Consider the following 12,668-nt stretch of genomic DNA (forward strand, 5'->3'; position numbering starts at 1 on the left):
CCCCTGAGATCTCAGATGCTCAGGTAAGAGTCGCGCTCTCCAAAGCAAAAACACAGCATCAATGGGACCAGACGGTGTCCCGGGCTGCGTCCTACATGAACTCCAAAAAGAGCTAAACCCAAACATAAAACTACTGTTCAATCTCAGCCTTACTACAGGATATGTACCCAAAGAGTGGCGTACAGCAACGGTGGTCCCTCTCCACAAAGGTGGTGCCTCAACGGATCCTGGAAACTATCGCCCCATAAGCCTGACTAGCTTGGTCTGCAAAGCTATGGAAAGGATCATCATGGACCTTATAAATAAAGATATTGGGGACCTACAGACACTGGATCCTACCCAGTTCGGCTTTGTTAAGGGCAGATCCTGCTTCTTAAACCTGGTCGATTTCTTTGAAACAGTCACCAAGGCCATTGACGAGGGGAAGGTGGTCCACACAGCCTACCTGGACCTCACAAAAGCCTTTGATACAATACCCCACTCTGGCATTATAGATAAGCTCACCAGCTTAAATATAAACCCCTATGTCACTAGATGGATTGCAAACTGGCTCAAGGACAGAACCCACATGGTTAGAATTGCTGGAGCCATGTCAGACTCCAAACCAGTTACAAGTGGCATCCCAATAGGCTCAGTCCTGGGACCTCTCTTGTTCGTTATATATTTCTCAGAGGTACAGGCCAACACGGAAGGACTGTGGCTGACCAAGTTCGCAGATGACTGCAAACTGGGCACCATAATCGACTTGCCAGCCGACACAAGCATCCTCCAAAAGGGCCTCATAGAAACAGACAACTGGTGCCAGAGCCATGGCCTCAAGCTAAACGCCAAAAAGTGTATAGTCATCCCCTTTGGCAAAAACAAAGTGCCCACAACTTACCACATAAGTGGTAATCCATTAAGTACGGAAGAAGTAATTAGGGACCTGGGGACCTAAGTTGATAGCAATCTCTCATTTGACAACCAATTGGCCAAAGTGGTTAGAAAAACATTTTATATAGCCCGCCTACTCATGAAGGGATTCACATCTAGATCAGGGGAGGTCATCATGCCTCTTTACTCATCCCTCATCAGGCCCATAATTGAGTACAATGCCCCTTTTGGGATGTACCTTACCAGACACCTGCAGCAACTGGAAAGACCCCAAAAGTACCTCACCAAGAGGATCAAATGGCTCAAACAGATGCCATATGCTGCCTGGTTAAAGAAACTCCAGCTCTACTCAGTGGCATACCGCCTGCTCAGAGGCGATCTGTGCCTGACGTATAAAGCCATGTCCAACCCGGAATTAATGGACATGCTGCACCTCAGAAAATCCAAATACCATCGAGCTACACTCTCGAGAGACTTGAACCTCAGCACTGAAATAAATAGGACATGCTGGAGGGACAGATTCATAACCCAGAGGCTCCCTTCACTCTGGAATAAAATCCCAGTCCAGGTTAGGAAGAGTCCCTCATTGACTCTCTTCAAGAGGAATCTTGATGAGTGGATGGGGGATCGTAGGTTTACCCCGGGTATCACTTCTGTGTCACTGTTAGACAGAGGCACAGTATACTAACCTCGAAAAAGGGCATAGCAAAATTAATTTAAAATGGGTGGCGAAAGCCAAACACACTCTGGCTAGGCTTATAAATGCCCTAGGGCAGATAGCCTAGTATGAACCTATGAACCTATGAACCTATAAACATGACTATGAGAAGTATAATAAACAAAATCCCAGAATTCCAAGCAACATTTCATCAATACTCCCCAGACTTAGCTACACTAACAGAAACCTGGATAAAACCAGTCACAGATGACACTGAAATTCTAACCCCTGGGTACAGCATCCTGACACTGATAGAATCCACAAAAAAGGGCAGTATTGCTATAATCAAAGAAAACATCAAAATAGAAAGGTTGGTTATCAACCCCCCCTAACCCCAGTAATAGGTAAATTCTAATCTCCCACCTTCAAATAAACCACAACAAGCACATCATTATTATAGCCATTTACATTCACCCTGGAAACAACCCTACCACCACTGAAGACCTTATTCACTGGTGTTCAACAATATACACTCAGGAAACCATTATAATGGGTGACTTTAACCTCCACTGGGCAACCGTCTCCTCCAACAATCCCACCAGGTTTGTAAATCTACATGGCTTCTCCCAGTTGATCCAATCCCCCACAAGGGGGGACAAACACAGTAATAAACAAGCACTACTGGACTGGGTTCTCACCAACAAACCTTCCCTCTACCCTCAACATAGTTGTCTCCCTGCCAACCTGAGCGGCCACTTACCCACTTACTTATACAGGCAGCACACCATCAGCCCAAATAATATTGTCTACAAATACATTTGCAGCAAAATATTTTTTTTAAGAAGTCTTTAATGCCCTCCTACAAAACTGTAACTGGTCCCACTAAAACACCTTCCCCTAGATGCAGCCATACAATATTTCAATGAAAAACTCACATAAATCCTAAACAGCCTTGACCCCCTTAAAAAATTCATATCAAATCTAAACATACACCATGGCTCACCAAAGATACCATAAAACTCCTGAAACTAAGAAACAAAATCTGGACCCAATACGAGAGACAAAAAATGTGTCAATTCTACTTAAATATCACCAAATGCACAACCTTACAAAAGAATAAATTAGAAAGAACAAAAAAAAACTTCCCACACAACTTTGCAAGATAACCTCCACAATAACCCCCAGAAATTTTGGAAAGCCATCAACCACTTACTAAAACCACGTCATAGCACTACCCCAGTCCCAACCACAACAGAGCATACCATAAATGTTGCATCCCAGTTCAACTCTCATTTTATTAATTCTATGTTGTCACTTGTAAAAACTGAATCTTTTGCTCCACTGTCCGTACCTACACACAAAATAGGCAACTTTAACTCCTTTACTATAAACCAATCCAAACCAATATCATAAAGAAACTCCTGTCCAAATTAAAGACGCCATCACTTGCAGCTGACCAGCTCCCCAATAAATTCCTCAAAACAGCGTCAGCCTCAATCTCCTACCCCATACCCATCCTAATTACCAGACTTATAACAGAAGAGTATATCCCTAAGGTATGGAAAGTCTCTAACATCATCCCTCTGTACAAGGGAGGTACATCCACAGATTTCACAAACTACTGTACAGTCCAATAGCTATACTTCCCCTATAGCAAAAATCCTTGAAAAATGCACCCACTCACAGCTACTCAATTACTTAACAAAAAATAACCTCCTCGCCACATCCCAGCATGGTTTTAGACCCAAACACAGCACCACTACCACACTTGCCAGCTTTACCAACTCAGTCTACTAAATCTGAAATTCTGGACAACTTGCATTCACCATCTTTCTCAATATGTCTAAAGCTTTTGATACTGTTTCACATCAGAAACTGCTCAATGAGCTAGCCTCCTTAAACCTTTTCCAAACAGCCCTTCACTGGTTTCAAAGCTACCTGTCTGACAGACAACAGTCAGTAAAGTGGCAAGATGAACTCTCCCCTCTACTGCCTGTCTCTGTCGGTGTACCACAAGGTTCCATATGTGGACCACTACTTTTCATCATTTTCACCAACAAACTCAACTCAGCTTCCAAACATGCAAACATAGTCCAATATCCAGATGACTCCTCTCTTATATGCTCATCTCACTCTTTTCCAGAACTCCCACAAACCAGCCAAAAAGCCTTCCTCGGCACTGAAAAATTCTTCTCAGACTCCCAACTTATGCTTCATCTATATTCACTAATCTTAGGAAAACAAGCTGGAATCTTGCTACAACAAAATAGTAAAATTTGCCACTGGCCTCCCTAACAGATCACACTACTACAACTCACTGCACCAACTAAAATGGCTGGAACTACCAAACCTACTAACTTTCAACCAACTAAATTTCACACACAATGTTTTTCATCATCCTAGCAACTACCCAGCTCTAAAAGTCCTTATCAATCCCTACAGTAGCAAAAGATCCTTAAGAACAACCAACAAACTTCTTCTAGAAGTAATCAAATCCAGGAATTACTACAGAGACTGTACTGAACCACACCACGAAAATAAAATATAAAGAAACCACAGCTACAGAAACAGCAAACAAACTGATTTAATCTCTCTAGCGCCTTGGCTAAAAGCCTTTCAGGAGTACAAACAAGTTTGTAACATATCATTAAATAGTCAACCACATAAAAAAATTCCCACATAATTAAGACATTAATAATGACTTAACTGAGCAAATACTTCCAATTACATCATTATTTAACCCTTCTGGAGCAAGTGTATTATACTTTAAGATATAAACAGCCTCTTTGTGTAACAGTTTCTCTTTAAGGAGTTAGTAACCCACACTAAATTGTTAGGGGTAATAATCAACGAAAACCTCAAATTCGATCCTCACATTCAAAACAATACCAGCAAGACTCACAAAAAACTCAGGTTACTCTATAGACATAACAAGTTCCTCTTTCTCCCTCCTAAGCAGACTTTAGCACTATCTTACCTTTTGCCCTCACTAAGTTATGGTGCTCCTTTACTAACAAACCTGCAGCCTTCCCTGATAACAAAACTAGAAACATGCTATAACAAGACTGCTAAATTTGCCACAGCAGTCACCACTTTACTCACCACTGTATTGCCCTAAAACAATTACAATGGCTGGAACTCCCCCACTATCTTCGCCTCCTTCAGCTCACAACTACACATAAACTGATTTACAAGCCTCATGACTGCCCTGCACTAAGCTCCGTATTCACCCTCTATGACCCTTTTAGGCCTTTACAATCAGAACACCAATATCTTCTGCAAATTCACAAACCCAAGCTACCTACAGGTCAGTTACTGTACCCATGGAGTATTGCCAAAATATGGAATAACCTACCTCCTTCTATTCACTTCCAACTTTAAAAGTGCACTACACAATCATCTTCTTTCCAAATGGACATGTAACTGTTCAATTACACACTTTGCCATTACTTAACTCTACCAACTGAACCCTGAAACTGTTTACTCCAGCTTTTGCTAAAACATTTTTTTTTTTACTTCCTAACAAACTTTTATATTTTTTTACTTCTCCTCTTCCTTCTTCTTAACACCCTGCCACTGCTCCCCCTTTCTTTATTTTCTTCTTCCTTCTATCTTCTCCCTAGTTACTGTCATTATTTACTTTCCCACCTCTCTTTCTTTCTCTCTTATTATCTTTCTTCCTTCCTTCCCCTTTTGCATTTATAAAATAACAACCTCCATGTCTTTTTCATTATGTTATTTTCATATATTCAAATTGGCTGTTCTGTTTAATGCCAAAGCCAAAAGCTTTTCTTGATGTTTATTACACTTTAATCCTGATTTATTTGTATTTTATTCTGTATTATATCTTGTTATAACTGTCCCTTTATACTAGGACGATGTTCAACCTTTTTGCATTATTTCTGTTTTTATCAGGTTTATCTTATGCTAAGTAATTTCTATGACATTTTTTTTAATTTGAAATTTGTATATTTTTTGTAACTATTTTCTTACATTGTAGCTTTTCTCTACATGCCTCCACTGAAAATGGGCTATCCTGGCCCAGTGGACTTTCCCCTTAAACAAATGCAAATAAATAAATAAAGGTTCCCACCTCACCCATGTGTACTACTATTTGCTTCAGAATACACCCTTTCGATAATGCAGCATTACTTTGATGCAAATCTTTAAAATATACAGCCAAAGGGCTTTCTAAATGAGCTTTCTTAATATCTCAAATGTGCTCTTGAAACCTAATTTTAAAAGTCCTCTGGCTTTCCTCAATATAAAACAGTCCACAGGGGCATTGTAAAACATATATAATCCCATCAGTATTACAATTAATTTGTTGATTGTTAATTTTAGGAAAATGGTTCATGAGTTGTCTACATATACATTTTCCACATTTAGACATGCCATAATTTACTTTACTATGTCCATGAACCTTTGTTGTAGGAAGAACAAATTTACTATGAATTATTATAACAGCTACACTTCTAACCTTCTTGAAAGAAATACAGGGCTAAGTATTTATCCTATCAGCCAGATCTTTGTCGTTTAATAAAATGGGCCAGTAATTACTATGGAGACTCCCTTATATCAAACAAGACATCTAAAATCTGGAACTCCATACCCCAAACAATTATCAACACCAACAACACGTTAAAGTTTAAAACACTACTGAAAGAGCACCTCACCAACAAATGGCTCTGCTCCTGTACTAACCCTAGATGATCTATCCTTCCTCTCCTAGCTCCATTTTCAACCCCCCCCCTTTCTCTCACAATAGCCCTTATGAATTTCTCTAATAGCTTTTCACCCTCTGTCTCTTTTTTTTTCTATCCCACCCACTGTACCTTCCTAGACCCCCATCCCCTCTTTCCCTCTCTAATGCTGACAAGCTTCCACAGTTTACTACGCCTGCTCTACAGCACTCTTTCTACTCTATCAATAGACTCCACTGCAGTATTACTCTAAAGCTCATACTGTATCCAGTTAGACTCACACTGCCAGTTTTCCCTCCCTTATCATTTCATATTATGCGTCTCCTCTGTTATGTACTACTACTACTGTTTTCTAGCAAATACCTAGCTATCTACCTGTTAGACACAAATGGATGCAAAATGGTTCATTCCCTGTCTAGTTGAACTTTTGTACCTACTCATTAAAATTCTAATTATGCTTACTAAGTTGTAACTCTGCCCGATATTGTAGATTGAAATTTTTGTTATTGACATGCTACATATGCTGTATCTATCTGAGACATTTTGATTGCAAGTTTTTGTGAATGTGGAGCATGTCTCCATAAGTTGTAAATATACTTGACACTGTTACTAGAAGTTTTATGTTTATTGACATGTGTACTTATGCTATATTTAATTGTGATACATTATTGTTTGTTCTTATTAATGTGGAGCTTTTTTCCCTGGGCCTTCACTGAAAAGGGGTGTTTTTTCAGCCCAGTGGACCATCCTGGTAAACAAATGTAAAATAAAATAAAATAAAAATAAATAAAATAAAAATAAAATAAATAAATAGGGATTCCAGGTTAAGGGAGCAATCATGGACAGGAGGGAGAAGGGGATTTTAGGTTTACAGTTCATTCAGAAGATTAGGGCTAGCGTGGCAAGGAGGATTTTAGGTTTAGGGAGCAATTGGAAGGTAGTAGAAGGTTAGGGTTAGGGACAAGAGGGGGGATTTTAGGTTTAGGGAGTGATTGGAAGAAATTCCATGAATGTGTAGTTAAGGATAATAAAACAAATAGAAGTGCACACAATTTTCAGCAAAACGTTAGCTAAATAGTTACAAAGACATGCATCTGGAGTGTTTCTGTCCAGGCCTCTGCTGAAAATTGGCTTTGCTCCAAGTCGCACGTTCCTGGTCAACAAATAATAAATAAATAAATAAAATACTAAAGACACCCTGTCTCAACTGACTGAGGAGCGGTAATAAAGAGATGGAGACAGAATGAGCACTGTGAAGCATTACAGGACAGAGGGAGGGTGCTTGGTAATATGAGAAAGTTTTCTTCTATGACCAACTCTAATGAGTTCTGCCTGTTAACATGGCCTTCCTCATAAGAGATTATATATTTTGTGAAGATTTGGTTATTTGCATTTATTAATTGCAACAACATGGAACTACAGATAATATATTGTGTGGACAAAAAGATTTGGAACCATGAATCTATTTCAGGCCATTCAGTAAAAAGCTCCTTCCCACAAATCAGTCACTTGTCCATTATGCTACAATGGCAGAGCCATAATGAGAGATATGCCCACATTCTAAACATACCACCCTGTTAAGTGAGGCACCAGTACTGGATGTAATGAGCATGTGTGTTGAAAGTGATTAAGCATACTTGAGTTAGTACAAATACTAAAATAATAGATGTATACAAATGTGCAGGAAGGTATATGAAGATGACAATAACAATTAAGAAGTAGTAGAGATAAGCAGATGCAAAACTAGTGATGAGTATAGGTAACCTAACAAGTAATATAGCAATAACATATAGCATGCGAAGTACACAAATTATGAGAAACACTGGAAACGGACTTGGCAGTGTGAAAGAAGGAGTAATATGACAGGTTAGCAGTCACAATGGGTACTCTTGGACTGCTGAGTGTGTAGAAATATAAACAGAGGATGAAAGCCTGCTGATGTGTAAGTCCCTTCAGGTTTCATGTAGATGTCTCACCTCTGTACCACTCCTGTACTGCTATCTCATGTATAACTATCCATTTATGAACTATATCGTTTGTGGTGTTAATATTTATGCAGCCCACCTTTCACATTAATATTCTATTTACTGCAATAATGCATAATAATTTTAATGCAAATATTTTAATGAAATGTTCAGTTAAGCATACTAAAATAGTAAACATGTAATGAACATTTGGCTCCCTTAATTACCATTAGAAGAAAAATATTACCTTCTCAAATCTCATTTTTTCATGAAAGAGAAGTGGAAATACTGGTGCAAGACATCTTGATTTCCTATACTGTCCAAAGATGCAAACCGCTACATAAACATCATCCTTTTCTGGCAGGAATACACCTGGACATGTAATCTAAATAGAAAATGGCAGATTTCAGAAAAAGTTAACAGTTATGGTTTTTCAATCACAAGTGTACTTTTTATATCAAGTCTGTAATTATAATGCCAGAGTGACTTCTATTTGCCTACTCTAGCACTGTCTTTACTCCCTGAAACTGGGCAGATGGGTACAAAACACAGAAATTGAAAGGAGTGGTGAATATTTCACAGATGTAAGGCAGCTACGAGGTTCAGTTGTTAAGATCTCCACCTCACAGTTGTAGGGTGCAAGTTTCATTCCTAAACACCAGTCAATGGCTGGGTAGAGTTTGTATGTTCCCTCTCTGTCTGCTTAGGTTTTATGTGAATACTATTCTTTCCTCCTAAAACATGTAGACTAACTGCCTACTTTAAACTGTCTATATATATATATATATATATACATATATATTGAATTTACTCTTCCCTGTCTAGTCTGAGTCTTGGCTGAAAGGGTCTGTGACAATATGGGCTAGTGCCAGCATAGCCAGCTGGAGTTCTATAAAAAATGAGATGCCCTTTGAATATCAAAATGATTTATACAAGATGCTTGTGTTACAAATATAATAGTACTGTATGGCATTTGAATACCAAACTTGATTTGCACAAATGCTTATGTTACAAATGTATTAGAACTGTATGGCATTTGAATATCAAACTGATTTTTACAGATGCTTATGTTACAAATGTATTATAACTGTATGTCATTTGAAACTCAAAATGTATTTGTAAAGTTACTAGTGTTAAAAAAATGTATCAACAATGGTTCCTGACTAACAGAGAAGGAATATACATGTCAGACTGTATGTATATATGTTAACAAAGGACACTGGAAGAAAATGTGTTAAACAGCTAGCTTACTTCTTACTTTAAGAAAAATACTGTTAATTGGACCACCTGTTGGGCCACAGAAGTGCTTATCTCACAGCTCGGAATAGGACCAGAGATGGCATTTCTGGAAGAAGCCTTTGTTCATTAGCTCAGTAAAAATGGGGGAAGCCCCAGGCACTGCCATAAACATTAGCAAAACTTTAGAAATGCATCTTATCACATCTATGCTAACATCATGTCTCAAGCTTCAAAGAGGAATAGTGTGAGAAACTAGAGTCAGGTGACCCGATGAGGTCATTCTGCTAGTCATCTTGGAAATTGTAGATATTACAAGGGCCGCATTGGTGCAGCGGTTAGCGTTGTCGACTCATAACAAGAGGTTCTCCCGTTCGATTCTCGGCTGGAGCGCCTTCTGTGCGGAGTCTGCATGTCCTCCCCATGGTCGAGTGACATATAAAGACATGCAGGTAGGTGCGTGCGTGAATGGGTGTGCCTTCTTTGAAGGTTGGGCATCAGGTTGGCAACTCGGCACCATAAAAATCCACTGCCAATCATTAGCGGACTAGAGTTCCGCTGTGGCAACCCCTAAACGAGAAAAGACAAAAGACATTACTTACAAAGAGAATTCTCTCAGTATTGAGTATTCTGTCTTGGGCCTGACAACAAGAAGGACCATTCACCACATCATCTGCCTTGCTCTATTAAGTAAGCAGGGAATAGGAATTCTCCTAGATTCAGTCAGGAAAATATAGTGAAGCTTAGTTTAGATATTGTTTTTCTTTATTTGTCTAAGTCTGTCCATCAATGTTATTTTCAATATTTCCTGTGGTTTGTGCTCTGTGGTTTACTGTAAACATTCAGTATTTTCATGCTCTTTTATTATTTATTATTAAATATATTTAAAACTTGTATGCGGCTGGTCCTTTTAGAAAGCATTTAACCTCTAAGAGATTATATTTATTTGGTGACACTGTGTGGGCCACTCCTGAAAGCCTAGCTATCTTGATCAACTACTACCATTTGTATTAGTATTATTATTACACAGTATAATTGGACACCCTTTGTTAAGGGCCTTAGAGTAGCTGATTGTGGAGTGTCTGATGGCAGGGAACAGCAGGTAAATCAAATCTAACAGTGTGTGTGTGTGTGTGTGTGTGTGTGTGTGTGTGTGTGTGTGTGTGTGTGTATGTGTGTGTGTGTGTGTGTGTGTGTGTGTGTGTGTGTGTGTGTGTGTGTGTGTGTGTGTGTCAGCTACTTTGAACAGGGACATGAAGGACTGGTTTCAAAGAGAGGATGCTGGAGGACTTGGCTTGGACACTAGGCTGAAGACCTAACCCTAAAGCTGTACCAGTGGGGATTCTTACTGGGGACTTGGAGGAAGACAGATAGTGAGACCCAGACCCTGGACTGAATGTGTTCCCTGTCTGCTCTTAAGGGAAGTAATACTTGGTGCAGAGAGCTGCATCTGGAAATACTGTACGTATCCATTTGTATTCCAAGTGAATGTCCCTCTCCAGTGTCAGTAGTGAGGATTCAGGCTTCTTGATTACTGGCCTGGGTTGGGGACATCACAGGGTCCATGATGGCCAGTTAAAAAAAGAGAAAAAACTTTAAAAAAAATCAGAATTAAGAATAAGATACTTGTAGTCCAAAACTATGTAAGGCAAAGTCAGTTATGAACTGCTTCATCTGTATGGGAGTAGTCTGGCATATGCATTTTTAAAAATAATTTATTTTGTATAACGAGATGTGAGATATTTTAAATTTTAAAAAACTCTGTCATATTTACCATGATTTAAGGTTTGATTCTTTTGTAATACTGAAGATGCATGCTGTCAAAAAAAATGAACTGTGCAGGTGGGGGAGCTGCACTTGGAAATAGATGGCTACATTCTGGAAATCTGTGTACAGTTCCAACAATCCTGGCTATGCCCCTGGTTATGTAACTTTTGTAGAAAACACTGAGAAACTTACTAGGTCTTACAAACATTGAGAAGAAAGTACATTCTGCATGACAAAATGAACTAGCACACATGCAGTATTTTAGGAAGCATACTTTGATTTAAAAATTTGGTATAATACTAGGCATATTGAGAAGTCCTTAAATAGGCAACAAAAAAGTCAGTACAATTTTAATAAAATACTATTTGCAATTTAGTTTATTCACTTGTTAATGGGACATGTTCACTAAAGTGTCCCCTTTCAGGGGCAATTCAGGAGCACTATCTGGTTAACACTTTTTTTCATGACTGCCCACAAACAGCACTTTAGTTATCATGCAATGACGTAAGACTGATCCTAGCTCTGCCACAGAGTAACAAAAGCTTTACCTGATTCCCTAGATGGCTTATTATTATTATTATTATTGGTTGTGCGTCAGGGCCGGCAACTCGGCACGTAAAAATCTGCTGCCAATCATTAGCGGACCGGAGTTCCGCTGTGGCGACCCCTAACTGGGAAAAGCCGAAAGACACAACAACATATTAATTTAATTACTTGAGTACTGGGGAGAATTTCAATACTATTTTTGCAAAGTAAAGGATTTTTTTTATATATTATTGCTCCTTACTAGGAATTTACACTAGGTATAACATTTTGGGAACTCAGTATAACATCAGGCATCACAATATTATTCTGCTTGAGATCTGTTAATTGTAAAAATAGGGTGGAGGACTGGAAATTATACTGACTATGTTTTGCTCTTATTAACTACACTATAGCAAAATATTGTTGTTTTGTTATTTTACTGAAGGTACGATATAGCTGAAAAGGGCCTATGTGGTCCAGTCAGCCTAACTGTTCAAGTGACTAAATTAACTTTAAATAACATGACGCTACATATTATTCTATTCACTTTTAGAAAAAAGTTAGATACTCCGCCTTTAGGACTGATATTACTGCCATTAGAAACAATCAACAGCTAAAGCCTTCATAACCTACCTAGAAGCTTCCCACTTCCAGTCAAGTATGAACAAGTCTCTCTAATCTCTAGAAATAATACAATACTGCACTTGATCTTAGCCAAAATATAACACACTTGCTCAAAGTCACAGTGTGCAAGTGGATTTTGAGGGAATCAAATACAAAGCTTCAGGAAGAAATTTGTTAGAAAGTCACAAAACACCATAACTATTAAAATTTCAAAGTAAACAAAAATGAAAGAAAAAAAGAAGCTCAGATTATCTAACTGCATCTTAAATGTGTTAATTATACCCATGTTCTCAAGTCCAATTACTGTGGCAATAGGTA

General features: G+C 38.6%; 1 protein-coding gene across 2 annotated transcripts in view; it reads right to left on the reverse strand.

Annotated features, from left to right (window-relative positions):
* Nucleotides 1–12,668, reverse strand: part of SPATA6L (spermatogenesis associated 6 like) — a 1,246,643-nt gene that overhangs the window by 1,205,517 nt on the left and 28,458 nt on the right. For both annotated transcript variants that reach the window (XM_044061101.1, XM_044061100.1), the window contains exon 2: nt 8,446–8,583. In XM_044061101.1, coding sequence (XP_043917036.1) covers nt 8,446–8,583 — 138 coding nt within the window. The remainder of the gene's footprint in view (nt 1–8,445; nt 8,584–12,668) is intronic.

This window comes from Protopterus annectens, chromosome 2.part0 (genome assembly GCF_019279795.1).
Source record: "Protopterus annectens isolate FY-2018-M chromosome 2.part0, PAN1.0, whole genome shotgun sequence".
NCBI classification, from domain to species: Eukaryota; Metazoa; Chordata; order Ceratodontiformes; family Protopteridae; genus Protopterus; species Protopterus annectens.